The sequence below is a fragment of the Carassius auratus genome, unplaced genomic scaffold, assembly GCF_003368295.1.
Source record: "Carassius auratus strain Wakin unplaced genomic scaffold, ASM336829v1 scaf_tig00216729, whole genome shotgun sequence".
Classification (NCBI taxonomy): domain Eukaryota; kingdom Metazoa; phylum Chordata; class Actinopteri; order Cypriniformes; family Cyprinidae; genus Carassius; species Carassius auratus.
Genome location: NW_020528711.1, coordinates 56,103 through 82,134, shown reverse-complemented (window position 1 = coordinate 82,134; position 26,032 = coordinate 56,103). Strand labels below are relative to the sequence as shown.

The 26,032-nt window shown below is 36.9% G+C and overlaps 1 protein-coding gene across 1 annotated transcript in view; it reads right to left on the bottom strand.

Moving 5' to 3' along the window:
- Positions 1–2,707: 2,707 nt before the first annotated feature.
- LOC113098897 (cellular tumor antigen p53) overlaps positions 2,708–26,032 on the bottom strand; it is a gene marked incomplete at its 5' end in the record, with an annotated part of 62,721 nt that continues 39,396 nt past the window's right edge. The window contains 6 exons of the mRNA XM_026263953.1: positions 2,708–4,026; positions 4,166–4,269; positions 4,373–4,452; positions 4,569–4,693; positions 7,774–7,883; positions 14,291–14,403. Of these exons, the coding sequence (XP_026119738.1) occupies positions 3,954–4,026; positions 4,166–4,269; positions 4,373–4,452; positions 4,569–4,693; positions 7,774–7,883; positions 14,291–14,403 (605 nt within the window). The remainder of the gene's footprint in view (positions 4,027–4,165; positions 4,270–4,372; positions 4,453–4,568; positions 4,694–7,773; positions 7,884–14,290; positions 14,404–26,032) is intronic.

Sequence of the window (26,032 nt, the reverse complement as noted above, 5' to 3'; positions counted from 1 at the left end):
CATAGACTATGCATTAAACTCAGCCCCATTGTACCCTACAAAGCATGCTACTGGAAATAAACTTACAAATACACAAATATTTAAAATATTGAAAAAAAATGAAAAATATACAGGGGCAGCTCAGTCATGGTATTGAAGGTGGAGAGAGCACTTGGCAATCACTCCCCCAACTACAATCCCTGCCGGCCAGATTCTCGAACTCGCAACCTTTAGATTGTCAGTCTGACTCTCTAACTATTAAGCCACAACTTCCCACAACTGGAGTTTGTTTATTAAGCGCACAGAGCAACTACACTTGGAGATGTTACATGTGCTTACTGAAGCTGTTATACACAATAATTTTTTTTTTACAGCAATTACAATTTCATGAATACTAATAATTCTCAATTAGTAGAACTCCTTCAAGACTGTTGGAAGACCATTTCAGGTGATTACCTCTTGAAGCTCATCAAGAGCCAAGAGTGTGCAAAGCAGTAATCAAAGCAAAATGTGGCTATTATGAAGAACCTAGAATATGACATTTTCAGTTGTTTATATTGTATTTATATTGTATAAAATTCCATATATAATTCCACATGTGTTTAATTCATAGTTTTGATGCCTTCAGTGTGAATCTACAATTTTCATAGTCATGAAAATAAAGAAAACTCTCTGAATAAGAAGGTGTGGTATATACAGTGCCGCCCACAAATATTGGCACCCTTGGCAAATATGATCAAATAAGGCTGTGAAAATTCATCTGCATTGTTAATCCTTTTGATTTTTTATTTAAAAAATTCACAAGAATGTATCCTTTCATTGGATAAGAATTTAAAACGGAGGGAAAATATCATTATGAAATTAATGTTTTTCTCAAAAACTCGTTGGACACAATTATTGGCACCCCTAGAAATTCTTATGAGCAAAATATCTCTGAAGTATATTCCCATTCATATTCACAATTTTGAGCACTCAAGCATGATTATAAACATGAAATTATCCAGCCATTGCTTCCTGTTTCACAGAAATATAAAGTGGAGTGAAAACAAAGCTCAAATGCCCTTAATCATCCTTCACAATCAGAAAAACCAAAGAACATATTTCTGATGTGCAGCAAAAGATAATTGAGCTTCACAAATTGGTGAAGTGGCTTTAAGAAAAGAGCTAGAGCAGTGACAATTCCCATTTCCACCATCAGGACAATAATTAGGAATTTCCAATCAACAGAAAATGTTAGAAAACTGCCTGGAAGAGGAAATGTGTCTATATCGTCCTAATGCATGGTGAGGAGGTCAGTTTGAGTGGCTAAAGACTCTCCAAGGATCACAGCTGGAGAATTGCATAAAATAGTTTCTGGTTCAGAAAACCTTTTAAAAAATTGTCAAACAGAACCTACATCAACACATGTTGTTTGGGAGGGTTTCAAGAAAAATTATCCTTGCTCATACAAAAACAAACTAAAGCATATTCAGTTATCAGCCACGACTGGAACTTCAAATGGGACTGGCTTCTATGATCAGATGAAACTAAAAATGAGCTTTTTAGCAGTAAACACTCAAGATGGGTTCGGTGAAAACAGGGATAAAAAGTACCCCATGTGTACAATGAAATCTACAGCTGTATTTTTGATGTTGTGGGCCTATATTTCTGCTGGAGGTCCTGGCCATCTTGTTTAGACACATGGCATCATGGATTCTATTAAATACCAACAGATAAAAAATCAAAAAGTGACTGACTCTGTTAGAAATCTTATAATGGGCCATGTTTGGATCATTCAACCGTACAATAATCCAAACACAAACCTCAAAAACAACACCGAAATGGGTTACTGAGCTCAAAACCAAGCTTCTGCTATAGCCATTCCTCTCCTCTGAACCCTACAGAAAATGAGAGTAGTGAACTGAAGAGGAGAAGCTGGGAATCTGAAGGGTCTGGAGTGATTCTGGATGAAGGAATGGCCCTGATCTCTTGTCAGGTGTTCTCTAACCTCATCAGGCATTATAGGAGACAGTTTTGAGCTGTTAAACTGGCAAATGGAGGTTTAAAAAATAATTCAATAAAAGGGTGCCATTAATTGTCGCCAATGTGTATTAGAGAAAAACATTTATTTCATAATGATATTTCCCCCCATTTTAAATTCTTATTATCCAATGAAAGGATACATTTTTGTGAATTTCTCAAATAAAACATCAAAAGGATTAACAATGCAGATTAATTTTCACAGCCTTATTTGATCATATTTGCCAAGGGTGCCAATATTTGTGGGCGGCACTATATATATATATATATATATATATATATATATATATATATATATATATATATATATATATATATAAAATTGTATAAAAAACGAAAAGAAAATATCATACAAAAATATTATAAGGTTAGTTAGATTTGTTTTTTTGTGAGAGCTAATGTTAGAGGATCAAATAAAGATGGAAGGAATGGGTTTTAAGCCAATTTTTGAAGATGGCTAAGGACTCAGCTGCTCGGATTGAGTTGGGCAGGTCATTCCACCAGGAGGGAACATTTAATTTAAAAGTCTGTAAAAGTGACTGTGCTTCTTTTGGATGGCACAATTAAGTGATGTTCGCTTGCAATGCAAATGGTGGTTTTGTTTAAACACTTTTAATTAATGGAAAACTAGTCCAATCCATGACTTCTCAACCTTTCAACATTAAACATTCAAGACTTTAGTTATGAGCAAACAATGAACAACCTCAAGTGTGATACAAGTAAGACTTTATTAACTACATAAACACTTAAACTAGTCAAACACACACACGCAAAAACGCATACAGTGGACATTGGAAAAAGGGTTAAAGCTTAAGCAGTAAAGAGAAGAAGAAATAAAGACATAAAGCTATGGCACAATTTGATATTCAACAGGTCTACAGCCTGAAGGAAACATCAGTTTCTTAGTTCAAACACACCTTTGTAAAAGGTGCATGTGATACTTAATGTATCAATTAATAAGACTAAGTTTGACACTTGAACTTTGGGGCTCCAGTTGGTCTCTGCTGAACTGAGTTGATGAGAAAGACCAGTTTGATTCAGAGGATCTTGATGAATGGAAAGTCAAGGCAGAAGGCCTGGCACAAGCTTAGTGTGGTTTTTACAGCTCTTAGCTCAGCATCTTCTCCTGGAATTTCTGAATCTAAAAGAACCCACCCTGATCTTGTGATCAGTGATCTATGTAGTGTGATGATGTCACACCCTCAGGATTTGATTGAGCCAATGAGGAATGGTACCTTTTGGAAGGAAGTTTCACAGCTCTGTTTCTAATATGGTGTCTTGCATATAGATTGGGGGGTTCAAGAGAAGAATCCTTAAGATTCTTATATAACTAATGTATTGCATAGGTATCAACATAATATACACTCATGTAGATCATGAAAATACAAACTCATAGATACAAAACATCATAAAGATGAGGTTATATTAACTAGTGATCCATCATAAGCATGTATAAAACATTTACAATACACAAAAGACAATATACAAGAATAGTAACAGCATACACAATGCCCTAAAGTATATGTGAACATTCAAAGAAAGGTTTGTCTATGAATTAGAGAAGAGTCCCTTTTTATGTGCATTATGTGTCTGTTTTTGAGAGACTTGAGTTAAGAGTTGCTTAGCCACATTCCTGGGCACCATAAACCTAGTGTTATCAGATAGTGTGCCTTTGGTTGCTATGATATATATGTGAACTATACATATGTGAACTATGACTATGTGAGTGTATCAAAAAGTATAGAGAGAAATGTTACATTACAGAAGTTTTATTTCAATAATTACAAAGAAAGAAAAATATTAGGCATGCAAAAAAAAGAAAAAAAGAAATTGGAAGACATTTTGGTTGGCAATATACAAGACCTTGAACTCACAGGTTACATACCGATCATCAGAAAAGCTAGAATTAGACTGTTTTTTTGTGCATAGAAAAAGTAATAAAATGAAAAGCTGTTTTAGTTTGAATCTTTTAGATGTTTTTTGCCACTCTTCGCCTGCAAACTGGCTTGATCAAATGTTATGGTGTTTCTAAGGGAGAGATTAAATAAAAATTAAAAACATTTTTATTTGGTATTTAAAATAAAATAAAAAGAATAGACAAAATATTAACCAATGTTAAAAAAGGGACATAAACAGAGACCCACAAAAAGTCTGTAAGGTATCGTACCGTTTTTGACTGTATTTTTCTTGGTCAGCAACAGGCATCATGTGCAAAAGCTCCAAACTAGCGTTAATAGTCCTTAGCATTTCAAAACGCTCCTTACCACGTATCTGGAAAACAAGTTCAAAAATAACCTATGTATAATCAAAAATTATTTTCATGAAATGTCTTTTTATAAAGAAAGTAGCTTATAAATATTCAAATGTCACATACATGAATAATGTAAATCTCATCAGCGGATTCAGGTTCAGCTGCAGGGAGCACCTCTTTTAACGGATCCGGAATTTGATGCTCTGGTGTAATAAAAAAAAGGGTTAAGAAATAGCACATACTACTTAATGGGTTAGGCATTAATTGAGGCAATTATCAATCTTATTTTCACCATATTTAGTTTTGTAATTTTGTTTACTTCTCTTTGTCCCAGTAACTGTCTCCCCAGTAATCTTTTTCAGATTGTCTTCCTCTGTTTTGCGGTCGCGGCCTGGACATGCACACACTCGAACTTCAAAACATTGGCGACCAAGAACCTGTCCACTAAGAACGTAGAACACCACCAAACGGTCAATCCTTGGGCCGTATTCACAAAACATTCTCTCTTACCATGTAGAGTTCTCCTAAATAGCAGTAAAAGTTCTTTGGTACAGTGCCGCCCACAAATATTGGCACCCTTGGCAAATATGATCAAATAAGGCTGTGAAAATTCATCTGCATTGTTAATCCTTTTGATTTTTTATTTAAAAAATTCACAAGAATGTATCCTTTCATTGGATAAGAATTTAAAACGGAGGGAAAATATCATTATGAAATTAATGTTTTTCTCAAAAACTCGTTGGACACAATTATTGGCACCCCTAGAAATTCTTATGAGCAAAATATCTCTGAAGTATATTCCCATTCATATTCACAATTTTGAGCACTCAAGCATGATTATAAACATGAAATTATCCAGCCATTGCTTCCTGTTTCACAGAAATATAAAGTGGAGTGAAAACAAAGCTCAAATGCCCTTAATCATCCTTCACAATCAGAAAAACCAAAGAACATATTTCTGATGTGCAGCAAAAGATAATTGAGCTTCACAAATTGGTGAAGTGGCTTTAAGAAAAGAGCTAGAGCAGTGACAATTCCCATTTCCACCATCAGGACAATAATTAAGAATTTCCAATCAACAGAAATTTCCAATCTTTTCATTTATGCAATTGTGTGTATGTGTGTAAAGACCTCTAACTCTAACTATATTCTTTTTTTATTCTATCCGTTTTGTTTTTATTATATTATTTAAAAGCCCATGCTACGTGTACTGTGTTAACCTAACTGAGACTTGTTATATATAGCACTTATATTTCATTGCTCTTTTTGTTGTTTTTGATTACTTCCACTGTCCTCATTTGTAAGTCGCTTTGGATAAAAGTGTCTGCTAAATGAATAAATGTAAACGAAAAATGTAAGAATGAAAATTAGTCCATCATCTTCTCACCCCTTATAGCATCCTAGTTGTATGTGACTTTCTTCTTTCAGAATAATCCAATTGGAGTTATATTTAAAATTGCTGTTCCAAGCCTTTCAGTGGTGTTAAAGGGATAGTTCACCCAAAAATCAAAATTATGTCATTAATAACTCAAAACCCGTGAGACCTCCGTTCATATTCGGGACACAGTTTAAGATGGCTGCCCACTACTCCGGGTGCTCACAGTGTGTGTGTGTGTGTGTTCACTGCTCTGTGTGTGTGCATTTCGGATGGGTTAAATGCAGAGCACAAATTCTGAGTATGGGTCACCATACTTGGCTGAATGTCACTTCACTTAAGATATTTTAGATTTAGTTTGAGAGCTCTCAGTCCCTCCATTTTTATAACTATGTGCACGGTATACTGTCCATGTCCAGAAAGGTAAGAAAAACATCATCAAAGTAGTCCATGTGACATCAGAGGGTCAGTTAGAATTTTTTGAAGCATCGAAAATACATTTTCACAGTTCTTTTACAGTTCACCAAATCAAATTGAATCGTTTTAAACGTTTCACATCTCCAGTACGTATTAATCCACAAATGACTTAAGCTGTTAACTTTTTTAATGTGGCTGACACTCCCTCTGAGTTCAAACAAACCAATATCCCGGAGTAATTCATTTACTCAAACAGTACACTGACTGAACTGCTGTGAAGAGAGAACTGAAGATGAACACAGAGCCGAGCCAGATAATGAACGAAAGATTGACACTTTCACAAGTCAAGAACAGGTTGCATCGGTTTTCGGATCACCAGTAGTTCTTTCGGACAGTTTGATTCAATAAACCGGTTGAAGAAAACGGTTCACCGGTTCTTTTGTGCTCGACGTAATGGCGTCATTGTCGATGATTGCCCTTGATTCAAGCCTTCGATTTACCCGCACTCATTCAACCTTTAGCACAGAATCAGTTCAGAATCAATCACCAAAAGAATCAGTTCAGTTCAGACACTCTGTGTGTCACTCTGCTTCACAATGAATCACACATGCCCATTATCATCAGCTCCTCGGTTCTCGAATCAGTCACGTCTGACAGAAACGGTTCTTCACTCGAGAACGAGTCAGTCTTTTGTTCGTTATCTGGCTCAGCTCGGTGTTCATCTTCAGTTCTCTCTTCACAGCAGTTCAGTCAGTGTACTGTTTGAGTAAATGAATTACTCCGGGATATTGGTTTGCTTGAACTCAGTGGGAGTGCCAGCCACATTAAAAAAGTTAACAGCTTAAGTAATTTGTGGATTAATGCGTACTGGAGACGTGAACCGTTTAAAACGATTCAGTTCGATTTGGTGAACTGGTTCAAAAAGATCCAGTTACATTGAATGATTCGTTCGCGAACCAGATATCACAAACTGCTTTGTTTTGAACTGTCTCACAACAGACACGGAAGAGAAGACAATGCTGAATAAAGTCGTAGTTTTTACTATTTTTGGACCAAAATGTATTTTCAATGCTTCAAAAAATTCTAAGTGACCCTCTGGTGTCACCTGGACTACTTTGATGATGTTTTTCGTACCTTTCTGGACATGGACAGTATACCATACACACAGTTTCAATGGAGGGACTGAGAGCTCTCGGACTAAATCTAAAATATCTTAAACTGTGTTCCGAAGATAACAAAGGTCTCACGGGTTTGGAACGACATGAGGGTGAGTTATTAATGACAAAATGTTGATTTTTGAGTGAACCAACCCTTTAAGTATATGTTCAGTAAATTGTCAGCCTCTTACACTTCTGCATCTTGTAATCAATAAGCGGATATGCATTCAAGCAGCCTTTTATTAATAGACTAGAATAATCATGGATGAAAGCTGATAATAAGACATTGTACATTCAACATACAAGAAAACCAAACTGGCCACAAGAATACTTGAAAATAAGGACATAGTTAAGGGAAAAGGGAAATTATTGTATTTACATTCCAAGATGGATTGCCGGCAGCAACCATTTTAGGATTATTTGTGATTTAGTCAAGGTAAGGATTTAGGCAAGTTAGGAGCTACTTTTAGATGTTTTGTGAATACGGCCCCTGATCTCCATTACTGCCAGAAACTTGGACAACACCCTAAGGATGGAAAGGAAAAGAAGAAAGAAAACAGAAGAGAGGGACTCACTCAAATGTCTCCATGGTCAGTATGGTGAAAATTGGCCTCCTATTCATCCCACCCATACAACTGCTGTTGCACATAAAGTTCAGTAGTATGGTAGTTACCACCGAACCCACCTATATGGACAGAGCCAAAAATACAAACAGTAAAGTTATCTATCCACAACTTGGACACCACTGAGAAGATTGTGTCAAATATATATTTAGTTGTTGACTATCACAGCTAACTATGTTGTTTGAATAGTCAGAAGGTTGAACAGGACTTAAAAAATTTGGTCTTTATGTCTGCTGGACTATGTGAATAATATTTCCATACCTGGAACTAATTTGTTTGGTCTATATTGGTTTAACGCACCTATTTTTTATTGTAAAACAAATGTCATACAAAGTACATGTCAATGTTTATTTATATGATGACCAAGTAAATTGTTTTTTCTTTGCTAATATTAAACGTTTATTTGTGGCACAGTTCATTCATAGTCATTTCCCTTTTCCTTTGTTTCATTTGATCACCCCCATATAGCCAAAATGGCATGATCATAACCCCCTGCGAATATTCAACTGTGAGATTGGTAGTCAAACCAGGCTCCTTCTATCCAAGCATTGAATCTTCGACTATTTGGGGTCACCCACAGTATGTATATAAGAAACAAAAACATACAAGAAACAAACAAAAGATCTATGTGTAAAATTAAGACTGAAAGATACTTTTGCATTAAATAATTTTTTACGATTAATATATGTATTGGAATGTCTCTAGGTAAATTTGATATATTGCATGGTGCTTTTTTTTGTGTCTGCATGCATATTATGATGTCCATGGTGAATATTGGTGATTTAATCGGTGCAGGTGTGCACTAATCAATGTGGCACTGACGAAGAGCTTTTGTCTTGAAATCGTTTTGCACTTTTTACTTGTTTTAATGGCCTCTGACATTCAAATATTTTTTAAGGCGTTACCCCTGCATATAACCGTGTGCAGATTATTTTCTGCTGGCTTAATTTTTCTTTGGATCTGTGCATTGTGTGACTTGATTTTGGGCATCTGGTGCTGCTCCTCTTCTGTGACTTTATTCCCTGACCCCTATGACAGGAATTCTTGTTTGGTTCGATTCACTTCTAAAAATTCACCTCAAATGAGGTGGTTTTCCAAGCTCTCTGAAAAAGGAGTAGGCTATTTCACAAAACTGCAATGGAAACTTTTTTTTCCCACATTTACAAGTTACGTGGTGTATTTAAAAATGCCATTAATGCATGGATAACCCCTCATCTACACTGCACTTCTGCAGAGCATTATGGCTCAGACACAGCCATGGAGCTGATCGCGGCCACTCTAGTCAAAGCTTACATTTATACCAGTTGTGTCGTGACCAGTTTAAGAAGTGGTTCTCCATGCTACTTCGCTAAATATACACATATCCTTTGATTAATGTGATGTCTGTGATATATGTTAACCTACCAACATCAGTTGCCATAATTTATTGTGAGAAAAAAAAAATTTTTAGTTGCATAAACACCGGTTAATGGAAAGGCGCCATTTCACAATAGATTTTTTTTCATTGCCATTTATAGAATATCGCAAAAGCTTTGTGCAAATTTGTGACCCGTCACGGAAACCAGTGACACAAGTCGGCAGCACAACTTTCGAGCAAAATGAGAAAGAAGCGTTTTTTTTTTTCAAAATTGGTGATTTTCGTTTTTTTGCAGAATCTGTTAGTTGATATCACAATGAAGCCTCTCTGTGTTTGAGATAGCAGTATTGGTATATTTAAGAGCGTACATTTTGAGGTTGAAATCAGCTAGTTTGTCGGAGATTCTAGCACGCAGTAGGGGTGTTTCATTGTCTGTCTGTATTTCCATACTGGATAAGCCGGCTTTTGTTTCTTTTGTTATTGCCCCCGCCCTCCGGGGTAAGCGTGGCTACTTAGAATGCAGCGCTCTGGCCGGCTCTAGCGAACAAGCGCTCACTGATTCTGAAGACGATCTGAGCGAATATGAAAGCGGCATAATAAGACTGTATAATATCCCTAATGAGCGAAGATGACGACGAGGAAGAATGTATTGGACTGGCGTCAGACGAGTTGGACCGTAAGATATCAGAGGCTATATCGATAGTAACATTTGATGGGGATAAAGACAGAGAAATGGGGAAAATCCGTAACATTTAGAGGCAAACAGATGCAGAGTGCAAACTTCGGATCTGCAAGAATACTTTTCTGTTTTTTATGGGGTGAGTTTCCATAAACATCAAAGTTTGTCGTTTTGTGTTCATTCTAAGAACACACGTTATCTCATGTTTAGTCCATGTTTAGACCTTCCCATATCTACCTATTGTTATTAGCTAGCTCATCGGTTATCACAGAATCCTCTTAAAAAGTCCTAATGCTACACAATGAAATAATTTTTATAAAAGTCAAAAAAGATAAATTACTGACATTTATAATGCACATTCTCCTTTATTATTAATAGTATGCGGTCCGATTTTTCCCGTTGTGTCTGTCATTGCTATGCAGCGGGTATGGCTTATCTAAATGAGATGTAAATGAGCCCCATTGTCACTCGCAGCAGTGAGAACTGCACAATCTTCAGAGGCTATTTCTGCTGTTTGAGTTTTTTTGAGTGCCTACCTTCAAATGGCCACAACTTCTCCAAATATTATCAGATTTCCATGTTTTACACATCGCTGGAAAGCTTGGAGACAACACTTTCAGAATCTGCGAATAACTCAAATGCCCCAGAACCGACTTGCGTCCCTACTTTCTGTGATTGGTAACATTTGTAATGGAAATATATATTATGTCACTGACAGATTCAAATAAAAAATGAGTGGGCATGTTCCAGAGAGTATCCTCGCAGTCTTCCTCCCAAAGACTTTACATGGGTCGTGTGAATTGGTCGGCTCCAGAAAAGCCTGCCTGCAGCCACTTAGACAAGTAGTAATTTTGGCAACTGTCAAGGCCATAGCCAACCTGGTGGTGCTGATCAAGGAACACTGACATGGTCACATTCCTCGACTCCACTGTTATGCCCACAGGATTATTTGGCCATGATGTGAATGTCTTTGCTGAGAGCTTCACAGCGAACAGTAGTCATCACAGGCTATGCGTCACTTCCTGCCAAAGCCTTCTAGCTCTGAGGCTGGTTCAAATCAACAGAAGGCATCATCCTCCCAGCAGCTTAGAAAGCCTTTCCGGCCTTCCACCTAGCCTCAGTCTAAGTCTTAGCCTGGGCCCCATCATTGCTTGGATGGCTAAATCCTAGCCATTTTTTAAGCACCAGGGAAGAGCTACATTGGGCCCTTTACCACAGAAGCCTTACTGATCTCAGGTTCATCCTCAATCTCAGACACCTGAATCATGTGCTGATGAAACACCCATTCAGGCTGTTGACTTTGAAACAGATCCTCAAGCATACAGTGTATGCCCAGGGGATTGGTTCATAATGGTGAATCAAAAAGATGCTTACTATCACATCCAGCCCCTCTTGAGATTCACATTCGAGGGGGTGGCTTATCAATGTACAGTCATGTACAGCCTTTCGGAATGTGTCTTGCCCAGTGCACTTTTACAAAGTGCATGGATGCAGCTCTTTCCACTTGGAGGCATATGGGAATTTGCATCATGAATTACCTTGACATTTGGCTTGTGTTAGCCAGACAGAAGCAGGAACTTTTCGTTCAGAGATCACTGTTTTTCAGCCACCTGGAGCACCTTGGGCTAAACATATAATTATCACTGAACATAATCAAAAAATTACATTAAAAAAGTTAACAGCTTGAGTGTTAATTTGTGGATTAATGCTTATTGGAGACGCGAGACAGTTCAATCAATTCAGTTCGATTTGGTAAACTGGTTCAAGAAGATCCAGTTACATCGAGTGATTCGTTCCCAAAACGGATATCACTAAACTGCAGTGTTTTGAACTCTCTCACAAAAGACACGGAAGAGAAGATGATGCTGAATAAAGTCGTACTTTTTGCTATTTTTGGACCAAAATGTATTTTCGATGCTTCAACAAATTCTAACTGACCCTCTGATGTCACATGGACTACTTTGAATATGTTTTTATTACCTTTCTAACCATGGACAGTATACCGTACACACATTTTCAATGGAGGGACAGAAAGCTCTGGTACTAAATCTAAAATATCTTCAATTGTGTTTCCGAAGATGAACGGAGGTCTTACAGGTTTGAAACGACATGAGGGTGAGTCATTAATGACATAATTTTCATTTTTGGGTGAACTATCCCTTTTATGTGATGACGTAAGAAGCGCTGTTTCTGGGTCGAAGCCTCAACTCGGTTCACTTGAGAATACTACCTCAGCAGCCATTTATGAGCACTGTTTATTCATATTAATAATTTGAGCTAAACGCTTTCAAACTTACGGTGTGCACTACAGTCTCCGTGTTCACAGAGTCCCAAACACAAATAATATTTATATTAATTTATTTATATTTTCATTGTCTGGCTATCTGGGACTTCGGTATGGAGTTAAAGATTAGGATTATAAATATTTCAATAGTATTATATCACATTGTGGGTGTATATTAGCACCTTTTGTTGTTTTCTTGTGGTATCTTGACACATGATATCAGACTTAACAAGCAAATAGCCTGCTAAACTGGCTAAAAAAAATAATAAATACTACTCTCTCTCTCTCTCTCTCTCTCTCTCTTTCTATATATATATATATACACATACACAGTGAATGCACCTCTGACAGTGCACTAGAATGATCAAAATAAAATTTTGTGAATACATGTGAATTCTGACAAGACAGGAAATCGCTCTTTCCCATTTTTTTCAGTGACAAATGAGAATGGCTTCCAGATGTTTGACTCTCGACTTATCTGTCCATAAAGACTATAAAAAGTCGGCCTCCATGTATTTCACAACACATCAGCATGTGTTTCTTATTAAGTGGAGGTCATGTTTCAGGATTCTTTATCTTAGCAAAGTCTCTGAAAAACTGATTTTAGATAGGTTGTAGTTTTGGAAAATACTGGCGCCAGAGAATAAATAGTTCCTGATGATTTCAAACCTAATTCTTCACCGTAATAATTTTGCAGTTAACATGTCTCTTTTTCTTCGCCACCTGTTTTTTCTGACCCTGCTGACCCAATTAGCATTTCGCTGTCCAATGGTCATGCCTTAACTTCGCAAATTCTAATATTGCATCTTTCTCATGGTCATTTAATAACTGATTTCTTTCAGAGTTAAATCTTTTTTTTTTGCCTCATTTTATCTGTAAAAGAAAACCTACCTAATAATTATGCACACCTGAATAGTTTTTCACTTTCAGTCTTCATGGAAAATTACATATCACTTGTAAATGGACTGGACTGCATTTATATAGCGCTTTCAACAGACCACATGGCCATCCAAAGCGCTTGACAAGTTGCCTCACATTCACCCATTCACACACCCATTCATACACCGACTGCGGTGTCAGCCATTCAAAGCGCCATCCAGCTCGTCGGGAGCAGCTGGGGTTAGGTGTCTTGCTCAAGGACACCTCGACACTTCGTCAGGTGGAGCAGGGGGATTGAACCACCAACCTTCCAGTTTGTAGACAACCTAAATGAACCACTGAGCCACTGCCGCCCCATGTAAATGATCAAATATAAAAGTAATAGTTGTTATTAAGACTGATGTGGTTTGGTAAAATGTGCTTGGAAAAAAAATATGATCAGAATATCAACGTGCCTAATAATTATGCTTGCACTGTAGACGGCCATCAGACCAAGAGCAAGGGAACCAGACAAGTCCTCTGCACAATCTGACCTGTGTTGCAGGCTGAAATCAAACACCACAGTGCTGGTTTTGTCTGGCCACTCAACCTTTTTTCTCCATTTCTGTAACCGATGGAGTTTTGGTTGCTGCTGTCACCTTTAGATTGCTTTGTTGTGGATGTTTCATTTCTGGCAATACTGTCGTCTTGATTGCGCTGAAACTGGAAGAGAGCTGAACTGGATGATGACATCACTGAACCAACTGAACAACTGACTTTAACTGAAAAATGTCAGTTGTCCTCTTGCATTATTGACAAACTTTTTTCCTGTTTGACACTGTAAAGCTGCTTTGAAACAATATGTATTGTATAAAGCACTCCATAAATATGGGTGGACTTGACTTGAATAATGGTATGATTGTAACTAAGAAAAATTATTCTGTTTTTGTAAAAAGAAAAATGTTAGGCCTCTCTTTACTGATCAACTAAAATGACTCGCCTCTACCTTACACCTACCAAATTTGACAAAATGTGGGAACCAGTTTTAGTTTCTTGTTAAACAAGATCTAAGATTTTGTTTCCTCTCTTTTTTTCAATTAACAATTTATAAATTATAATTTACATTTTTTTTTCTTTACATTTGTTTTGGATTTTGTAAAAAAAAAATCAAGTATTCCAAGTGACTGTAATTTAATAATACCTATATTTTTATGTATAAAATAAAAACACAAAATGTTTTATGTAACAAGACCAAAAGGCCAATAGATAAGAATTGGTGAATCTGAGGTACCTGTGGGGACTCGTAAGGCAGCGTCACACTATGCCTCCTGGTGTTTGGATCCTCATGATACTGGACTCTCTGACTGCCCTCCACACGGATGAGATGGCTACGGTGGGAAACACCTGATAAAAGATGAGGCCAAACAATATAGACAAAATGAATAATAGGGTTGGGCCGAGACGGAACAGAACTCACAATTTCGAATCACAATACTGATTTCACTATACAATTTTTTCACATTTGTTATTATTTTTTATTTTTTACAAAATTAAAGACAAATTATAAATAAAATGGTGTCCTTTTATTGTTGCTCAGACAAAATAATGCACATTTCTTAGTGAAACAGATATGTCCAAAAAAACTAAATTGAAATGTTTAAATCAACCCCAGACCTAATCAAATAAAACCAAAAAACAAAATAAAATAATAATAATTAATGGCCATAACTGTGTATATACTGTGTGTGTGTGTGTTTTATATTTATATATATATATATATATATATATATATATATATATATATATTAGAGGTGGGCATAGATATTTTTTTTTAAATCTAGATTAATCTCACTGTGATCTCGAAATTAATCTAGATTAATCTAGATTAAAATGGCTAATTAGAATTCTGCCGACGCCATTCAGAATATGTGTGTTACCCAAATACAATTGACAAACAGTAAGTCTTTGAGAAGGGGTTTATCAAGCTAGATAGTGCATTAGAAATGTACATCTGTTTCCAAAATGCATCACAAACTGCTTGAAAAAGCTGTAAACTAATTCCACATTACACAAGGTGCAAACAACCGTACACCTGTTTCACACATACTCCGTCTGCAGTGCGTATGCATTGCATATTTTTTTACAAACCCATGTTAACGGATTCCAGTTGTGTTCCAGGAGCATTGCGTCTGCAAGCAGTGCAGCGATTGTTTACGTACCGGGTAGCGAACTGCAAACGCGTCCTGTGTGAAAGCACATCGAGTCGGTGCTGCACCACATACATAACTCACACTGACTGCATACGCACTGCAGACGGATTATGTGTGAAACAGGCATGAGCAGGGCGGTAGCTTGGGTCAGCAGGGACCCGGTGAAGGTTGTATCAGTGGGCCCTGTTTGAAATTGTTAATTTGAATGTTCGTTTATTTTTAATTATTTGTGCTATTTACACAATGTTTACGTTTTTTTTTTCAAGTTTGTAGGTGTCAAGGTACAGAAACTAAAAAATTAAATGTAAAAAAGCACTGGATAGTCTTCAATGTAAAAATGAAATATACAATCAAACCTACATTTATTCAGACACCTTTAACATTTCTCACATTATTACAGTTTTGCTATATATATAAAAAATATATCTGGTGTCTGAATAATTTTTGTTTTTATTTAAAACTACAAAGTATTCAAGAGCAGTGAGTGATTTTCATTTTCATTTTCTTGGATTAATATTACAGCAGCCAGTAGCTAAATTAGGCGCGGTCACTTTAAGGGACGATGAACGCATTCCAATATAATACACATCCCATTTTTTTCCTCAACTGTTTACTTTCACTTAAGAAATAACTGACAGTTTTTTCGAGCATAATTTCCAAGGTGGATATTTTGACATATTTCGTATGTATTTGTCGGCACTAGAGCAAAAATAAGCAAATTCGATGTTCAAGCGTTTTGATCAAAACACTTGAAAACGCTTATTTTTAGCGTCTCGAGACACCTTTCTCTGCGTGAGCCCTGAACACCAGAACACCGCGAGCACTGAATTGGGCTCTTTCACATCTTTTTGTTTGTTCAAACTGCGATTTGTATTTGCTCGTTCAGGTGCAGTAGGGACTTCGAGGAGAACTTCGCAGAAGAGCTAGGTTCAGTGTCCCGGTCCGTGATACTACTAATAATAATAATAAGTTTTATTTATATAGCGCCTTTCCAGAGCTCAAGGACACTTTACAATAAACAAACAACAATAAAGGCAATTGACAAAGAGAGCAGACAGAACAACAGTAGGCAATTGAGAGTGAAAGTACAGTAAGTGAGAAATTGGGTAGATGGGGCAGCAACCAGCAGTAAAAAAAAAAAAAAAAACCTAAGAACTATAACATTCAGAAAATAGGTGTGTTTTGAGCATGGATTTGAATTCAGAGATAGTGTTAACAAAACGGAGTGATTGTGGGAGAGAGTTCCACATTTTGGGCGCAACAACACTGAATGATCTGCCCCCCATTGAAGCAAGGCGATGCCGAGGGACAACGAGAAGGCTGGAATCAGCGGATCGTAAATAGCGAGTAGGGATGAAGGGGAGAAGCAGGCTACAGAGGTAGGGGGAGCAAGGCCGTGCAGAGACTTAAAAGTGAGAAGGAGAATTTTGAATTTAATACGGTAAGCCACAGGAAGCCAGTGAAGATCATGCAGAAATGGGGAAATATGTGCAGAACGCTTGGTGTGGGTGAGTAGTCTGGCAGCAGAGTTTTGAATGTATTGTAATTTGGAAATGGAGCTAGCTGATAGGCCAATGAAAAGTGCATTGCAGTAATCAAGACGTGAGGTGACAAATGCATGGATGACAGTTTCAGCTTCTGAGATACTGATAAAGGGACAGAGCTGAGCGATACGACGTAGATGAAAGAATGCCAATTTAGTGATGGAATTAAAGTGAGAGTGGAAAGATAGAGAGGAATCAAAAATTACACCAAGATTTTTAAAAGTACTAGATGGTTTGATAAGAGAGCCAGCGATCTCACAAGTGAAGTTGGTATAAATTTTATTAGTGAGTGATGAAGGTCCAGTGAAAATAATCTCAGTTTTGTCCATGTTAAGTTTTAGAAAATTTGAATGAAGCCAATCTTTTATTTCATGTACACAATCAGAGATTTTGTCAGTTGTGAAAGATAGAGTTGATGTACAGGTAGTATATAATTGAACATCGTCAGCGTAAAAATGATAATTAAAACCATGACGGCGGAGGATCTGACCAAGAGGTATTATATAGATTATAAATAATAATGGCCCAAGAATGGATCCCTGAGGGACACTTTGCTTCAGGGGAACAGTGGGTGAGTGAAAATTCTGAAGTGAAATGTAGAACAGTCTGTCAGAGAGATAAGAGGAGAACCAGGAAAGACAAGCACCAGAAATACCCACATCCGAAAGGCGCAAAATGAGTAGTTGATGGGAGACGGTATCGAACGCAGAGCTGAGGTCGAGCAGCAAAAGCATAGACAGAGAACCATAATCACCAGAGAGAAGCAGATCATTCAGTACCTCAACTAGTGCAGTTTCAGTACTATGCAAAGGGCGAAAACCAGATTGAAAAGGATCAAAGAGATTATTTTCAACTAAAAAAGACTGAAGCTGGGAAGCAACAGTACTTTCCAGTAATTTAGCTATGAAGGGGAGATTTGAAATGGGACGATAATTAGATAAAACTGAGGGATCAAGGTTTGGTTTCTTGAGAACAGGGGTAACAGCTGCAGTTTTGAGTGACAGAGGAAATGAAGCAGAGGTAAGAGATGCGTTGATGAAGTGAGAGATAGAAATAACTGAATGGCAACGTTTCAGTAGAGTAGTAGGAGCAGGGTCAAGATGACAAGATGAAGGGTTGGATTTCAAGATTAACTCGGAGACAGAAGAAGGAGTAGACAGAGAAAAAAGGAGCAGGGATTGACCAGGTTGATTTGGCAGATAACTAATGTTAGTGGCATCATTAAAGAGGCACTGGTTTACGGCATCTGTCTTTTCTAGCATGTGAGCCAAGAATGAAGTGCAAAGTTCATCAGAAGCTAGAGCAACATGAGATGGAGGTTTGGTAAGTTTATTTATTGTGTTGAATAATGCTTTTGGCCTGTTGCTTGATTTATTAATTGTAGCAGATACAAAACTGGAGCAAGCCAAATTCAGGGCCAATTTATAATTCTTGATATGTTCGGTGAATTCCAAATGGTGAACAGTCAGGCCAGTTTTCCTGTAGTAACGCTCAAGCAGTCTACCAGTAGCCTTTAAGATGCGGAGCTCAGGAGTGTACCAAGGAGACGAATGTGTGGAAGGGACACTTCTGGTCTTGACAGGAGCATGCTTATCTAAAATATCTGAGATTATGGAGTTATAGTTGGATAGTATCAGTGAGGGTGAGGAGATATCAAAGACATCAGAGAGATTAGAAGAGGAAAAGGAGGTACAAAATAATGCAGTATCAACAGCTTTGAGATTGCGGTAAGATATGACAGTTGTAGAACAATTCTTATGCATAGGCAGGCTGAAGCTAAAATCAAGAAATTTATGATCAGAAATACCAGTGTCAGTAGAGGTGATGGAAGAGATATTGGCCTTTGATGTACAAATCAAATCAATGGTATGACCATGGGTATGAGTAGGAAAATTAACATGCTGAATTAGATTAAAGCATTCAAAAATAGAAAGTAACTGGTTGGTGTTAGAGCAAACAGCATCAACATGAATATTAAAGTCACCAAGCAGTAGAATGGGAAACAACAGTGAGCAGGCAAGGGTCAACAGTTCACTGAGTTCAGAAAAGAAGTTAGACAGGACCTTAGGAGGTCGATAGAGCAAAATAATTATGAGAGAGTCAACCTTCAAAACCATGTACTCAAATGTATTGGTGTAGTGAAAGTCAAGTTGCTTGATATCACAATGGATGATAGCGAGACCACCCACTTTACCATGAGGTCACGGTCTGGACAGATAATTAAATCCATCTGGTGTAAGTAGATTTAACTGTAAAAAATCTTCAGGAACAAGTTTCAGTGAGAAGAAAAATGTCAAGGTTATTGTCAGTGATCATTTCATTGAGGCTTTGTCCGAAATTGATCGACAGTTCAAAAGGGCAAAGTGATGATGCGAGGGATTCAAATTAGGTGTATGTTGCTGATCGCTATCAGTGAGATAGATCAGAGAACGCTGAATGGAGGGACCGCCAGGCAGTAGTCTTGGCATGGAAGATAGTCTATTCTATTGTTGGTCCAGATGCAAGGAGGAGAGTCAGGCTTTGAACAACTCAAGGAACTCAAGAGTGTGCGCCGCGAACGATGTGTGTATCTTGGGCGACGGAGAATCCCTAGTCTCTGACAGTCTTCATACGTCACCGAATCAAGACGCGGCTGGCAGTTAAAGGCCCTCAGTTGTGATGTAGAATATTCCATATCCATCACAGATGTAAGACAAAAAAAATAAAAAAATAAGGCGGCGGAAAAAATAAATAAAAAATTTGCACAAGGCATGTTGATACTTGGCTCTCTCTCTATCCGCACCGAACACAGCACGTGAGTAACCAGCTACTCTGTTCAGATTTTCCACGTATTGTGTTTGAATGCTTTAATGTCTAAATCGACAAGCGGTAAGGCTTAACACGTGAAAAAGATTCGCTTTCATGACGATGCACAGCAGTGGCCCGTCAACTGTCCTGAGCATCTTTTTAGGCTGGCCTCAGCCAGTTGGTTATATAAAATATCAAGGTGAAAGTCATCATAGCTTGCTTAGTATAGACCCAGCTCCCAACCCAACTTTGAGAATAGATTAACGGTGATATTTTTTTATCGCCCGATAAGAGTCTCGCGTTAACGCAGCATGTTAACGCCGATAACGGCCCTCCACTAATATATATATATATATATATATATATATATACAGTGGGGATCGAAAGTTTGGGCACCCCTTGCAGAATCTGTGAAAATATGAGTAATTTACAAAAAATAAGAGAGATCATACTAAATGCATGTTATTTTTTATTTAGTACTGTCCTGAGTAAGATATTGTACATAAAATATTTTAACATTTATTCCACAAGACAAAAAAAATGCTGAAATTATTAAAATAACCCCACTCAAAAGTTTGGGAACCCTTGGTTCTTAGTACTGTGTTCTGTTACCTGATAATCCACGACTGTCTTTCTGTTTTGTGATGGTTGTGCATGAGTCCCTTGTTTGTTCTGAACAGTTAAACTGAGCATCGTTCTTCAGAAAAATCTTTAAGGTCCTGCAGATTCTTCAGTTTTCCAGCATCTTTGCATATTTGAACCCTTTCCAGAAGTGACTGTATGATTTTGATAAGGATTTTTCCAGACTGAGGACATTTGAGGGACTCAAACACAACTATTTAAAAAGATTCAAACATTCACGGATGCTCCAGAAGGAAACAAGATGCATTAAGAGCTGGGGGGTGAAAACTTTTGGAATTTGAAGATCAAGGTAAATTGTACTTAATTTGTGTACCTTAATTTGGAAACATACAAGTATCTTCTGTTGCTTACGAAGGGCAGAACTAAATGGAAAAAAAATTATATTTCAACAAAATAAGACAAATTTGGCCATCTTCATCGGGTTCAAAAGTATTCAAAAGATCCTTTTCCTATTTGGCGCCTAAACTCTGGAATAACCTACCTAACATTGTTCGGGAGGCAGACACACTCTTGCAGTTTAAATCTAGATCTATTTAACCTGGCATACACATAACATACTAATATGCTTTTAATATCCAAATCCGTTAAAGGATTTTTAGGCTGCATTAATTAGGTAAACTGGAACCGGAAACACTTCACATAACACCGTACTTTCTACATCATTAGAAGAATGTCATCTACGCTAATATTTGTCTGTTTCTGTCTTATTCCGAGGTCACCGTAGCCACCAGATCCAGTCTGTATCCAGATCAGAGGGTCACTGCAGTCGCCCGGATCCAGTACGTATCCAGACCAGATGGTGGATCAGCACCTAGAAAGGACCTCTACTGCCCTGAAAGACAGCGGAGACGAGGACAACTAGAGCCCCAGATACAGATCCCCTGTAAAGACCTTGTCTCAGAGGAGCACCAGGACAAGACCACAGGAAACACAATCTGACTTTGCTGCAGCCTTTTCTCCATTCTGTCACCGATGGAGTTTCGGTTCCTTGCCGCTGTCGCCTCTGGCTTGCTTAGTTGGGGTCACTTCATCTACAGCAATATCGTTGACTTGATTGCAAATAAATGCACAGACACTATTTAACTGAACAGAGATGACATCACTGAATTCAATGATGAAATGCCTTTAACTATCATTTTGCATTATTGACACACTGTTTTCCTAATGAATGTTGTTCAGTTGCTTTGACACAATGAATTTTGTTTAAAGCGCTATATAAATAAAGGTGACTTGACTTGACATAATACTGTGGAATATGCATAAAAATTTATGTCCACGGGAGCACTACGGAGGTCCCGCTGAATAAATTGTGAATTGACTTTTTTATGAGAAAACCTCCCAGTTGCCATTTATTCAATGCGCACTTCCTAGTGGTTCCGTGGACAGATAAATATTAGCAACATCGTGGTTGAAGTCTCATCAGCTGTACTCAGCATGCTCTGAGGAATCAACTTTTGTAAGTTTTATCCAATAATACTGTAGAATTTCCATAGAATTTTTTGGGGATTTTGGTTAATTTCCTCACATATGGTGCATGTCCACCCTCAATTTATTTGACGGCATATGTGTCCACTTGCAGTTTATTAAATAGCAACTCTATTTAACTTGATTTATTTCAAATATGTGCAATAGTGTTAATGGAAACACCTCTACTGTACTCAGCATGCTCAGCAGAGGCCATTCATTTAAGTTTTTTTACATAATACTGTAGAATGTGCATAGAAAAATCATGCATGTACGGGCTCACCAGCAATGAGTGACTTTAGTAAAAAGCTGAACGGTGAGAAATATGCATTTAAAAGTCATAAATATAAGTGGAATATATCAAAGTATATTCCATATATGTGCCAATCTTCCTGTTGCCAACAGGTGGCGCTACCATTATAATCGAATATTGGCCTTCAGGCCAGGACTCTTATCGAACGTGAAGTTTGGGGAAGATCCAACATTTTATGCCTGAGTTACAACAACTTCTCTTGCTGTGGCGAGACATCAAATTTTGTCATGGCGCCATGGACACACCCTTTAACAAAAACTCAAGATCTCCACAATTTAACATTGCAAAGGCCTTTAGATTAGACTGACCAAAATAAAATGTTGATGTCATTAAATTTCTAGGAGTAGTTTGTTACAACGTAAAACATGTCACTTCCTGTTGCCAGCACGTGGCACTATGGCTATAACTGAAAATTGGCATTTAGATCTGTTCAGGTCAAGAGTCTTATCCAACATATGAAGTTTGGGGCAGATTGGTCATTGTATGTCTGAGTTACAGCAACTTCCTTTTTCATGGCGAAACATCAAAATTTGTCAGGCCGCCATAGACACACCCTTTAACGAAACCTCAAGATCTTCAAAATTTAACATTGCAAAGGCGTTTAGATTACACTGACCAAGTTTGGTGTTGATCTGAATAAATCTCTAGGAGGACAACCCCTGAAAATGGCAAAAACAACACCAATTTTGCAAGGAAAATTCTAAATACTCCGTTGAATGTGTATAGGTGGCGCACCATATGGACTATTGGCCTGTAGATGTGTTCAGGCCAGGACTCTTATCAAACATGTGAAGTTTGGGCAAGATCGGACATTTAATGCCTGAATTACAACAAGTTTTAGTACAGTAAAACATTACAATAGAACATTTCACTATAATCTATAACCTACCAGTCAACAGTTTTTGAACATTACGATTTCTAATGTTTTTAACCTGTTAACTGTCACCCGTCCGCTCTGTGGGACGCCTACATTTACTTCACTATATTACAATTAAATCTAATATAATCTTGACAAACTATATGTCGTTGGAAAGTTCTAAGACTCCCAAATATATATTTTGTCAATGTTTTTTGTTAAAAATTATGTAGGAAAAGTAATAGATTAATTTATAACAAGAGTGCACCCTCAAAAATCTACATTATAACAGGAATTTTGACCTTTGTTAAAAAAACAAGACTTTGTTGTCTTTTTCTCTATCACATTTTAGAAATCATGAGAAATTATATATCAACTGAAAACTTAAAATCTAAAAATTCATCCTTTAAAACTCATTTTAAAATCAGACATTGCATTACCATGTAAACGATAAAAATTTAAGTTTGGATCGTGCACTACAAAGTCAATGTTCAAAAATATGAGCGACAGTTAAGGGGTTAAAGAAGTCTCTTCTGCTCGCCAAGCCTGCATTTATTTGATCCAAAGTACAGCAAAAGCAGTAATATTGTGAATATTAATTTAAAATAACTATTTTCTATTTGAATATATTTTAAAAGGTTATTTATTCCTGTGATCAAAGTTGAATTTTCAGTATCATTACTCCAGTCTTTAGTGTCACATCCTTAAGAAATCAAATCATTCTAATATGCTGATTTGCTGATTATCTATATTTAAAACGGGTACATTTTTTTTCAGCATTCTTTGATGAATAGAAGGATCCAAAGATCAGCATGTATGTCCTTGAAACATTACACAGTATATCATAAAAAAAAAGGTTTTAGGAAAATAAATTATAGAAATTAATATTTTTATTTAACAAGCTTTAAAATCTCAAATTACATTTTGAAATATATTCAGAGAGAAAACAGTTATTTTAAATAGTCTAGTAAAAATATTTCTGTTTACTGTTTTGCTGTACTTTGGATCAAATAAATGCAGGCTTTGTGAAAAGAAGAGACTTGACTGGTAGTGGATATTATAGGCAACTTTATTCAACACGTTATATAAATATGTTATTATTCTACAAACACTTATTTATCACATAATAACTGCCTTATAGTTTGTATACTGTAATAAATCTATGTCAATTAGCACTGTTTTGTTCATATACTGTATCACCTACTGGAAATGACTTGAAAAACCATATATTGTCACAATCATATATTAATGTCTTTGTGTTTCCATAAGTTTCAGTTCTTCTGTCAAAACAACTGTTTTCATACAGCGATAGCTGGACGCTGTTGCCCATATTAGGAGTTTCCCGTTATGACTTTCTGCGCGAGAGCGCGCTCCGGCTTCGAGTGAATGAAACACACACTGCAGGAGAGTTTAGCGCTACGTTAAGTTCATCTTCTTCTGGGTCCTAATAAAATATCAGGTCATGCGCAGACTATCCCGTCTCTGAGTTTAAATCTTTATTTATTCACACCAGCTCTTGAAAACCTCTATGCGAACACATTTGACTGAAAAAAGTGTGGGGGACAAATTTTCATGATATTAAAAGTGGGGGGGACACGTCCCCCGTGTAATCTATGCCCCTGCCTGAGTATAAGTTGCATCAGTCCAAAAATACGTCATGATGAGGAAAAAAACAAAAGTTGCACTGGACTATAAGTCGCATTTATTAAGAACCAAGAACCAAGAGAAAACATTACCGTCTATAGCCGCGAGATGGCGCTCTATGTTTTCAGTGTAGTCTACAGGAGCATTGAGCAGCATAGAGTGCCCTCTCGCGGCTGTAGACGGCAATGTTTCTCTTGGTTCAGTTCTCTTAGCTAATTTCTCTTGGTTCATGTCAAATTAATTTTGATAAATAAGTCGCACCTGACTATAAGTCGCAGGACCAGCCAAACTATGAAAAAAGTGTGACTTATAGTCCGGAAAATACAGTGTGTGTATATATATATAGATATATATATTAGGGCCGGGACTTTAACGCGTTAATTGAGATTAATTACACAAAAAATAACGCATTAACTAAGATTAATTAATTACAGAAAAAAAATCCTGCATTTTTAATAACTTATTTTTGCACCGCGGAACGTTTCTCACTGGATGAGTTTCGGCGGACCGATTATACTGGAGCACCAACTAGCGTTCGCATATCACCGCAGCACATCGAGTCTCAAGTATCACCTCAACGCAAAACATATAACAGCTAGCGTGGACTTTACACTTTATGTTGAACTATGTATTATTTTGTTGGTGCAACAGTTTATGTTGAACTCTTTATTGTTTTGGCCAAGGTTATTGAGAGTTGGACTTAGTATGTTATGGCCTCTGAAGCAACAGAGAGATGTTTTCTAATAGTCAGTGTTTCCAATGTTCTGAATGTAATTGACAGTATTGTGTTTTACTTAAAAAAACACTTTACAGAAGGTTCCAGCACCTATAAGCTTCCTGAATTTCTGAAATGTACTATTTCTAAATTGTTTCTAAATATGCTTTTGCTACACTTCATGGCAAAAATTGCACGGGTCTGCTAGACTTGGTTGAAAAAAAATAAACAATATTTTGTTGCTTAAGCTTATGTATTCAGGCATTATTCAATGGTATACTATAAATCCATGTGAAAAAAAAATTACTTCTCACTGTTCTCAGGTCAAATATTTATATGCGATTAAAATGCGATTAATTTCGATTATAAAGCCTCTAATTAATTAGATTAATTTTTTTAATCGAGTCCCGGCCCTAATATATATATATTTCAAGTTTACAGTTTTATTTTATTGCATATTTAAATAAATATTTCTGAGTTCTGTATCAATCTGTGTTGTGTTTGTTTATTTTTATTTTTCTTAGGAAGATAACCGACCCTACTTTCCTTTGTAATAAATGTGCGTATAAACCAAGAACAAGTTATTTATAGCTGTATTAATAAGCTACTTACTAATGACTATTAATGTTGGGACAAGGCTTTATAAAGCATGAACGGAATATTTACTAATGAGTGCAGTTATTATAAAGTGTTACCAATGCATTTACTAATGTTAACAAATTAGACAGTATTTTACAGTGTCACAAAATCTTTTAATGACTTATAAGTGTATTGTAATGATTTTATTGACCTATAAGCATTTGTGAAAGTTCTGCTTGCATTACAGCTTAGTCTTCATCTGTGAGCTGAACAGATTTA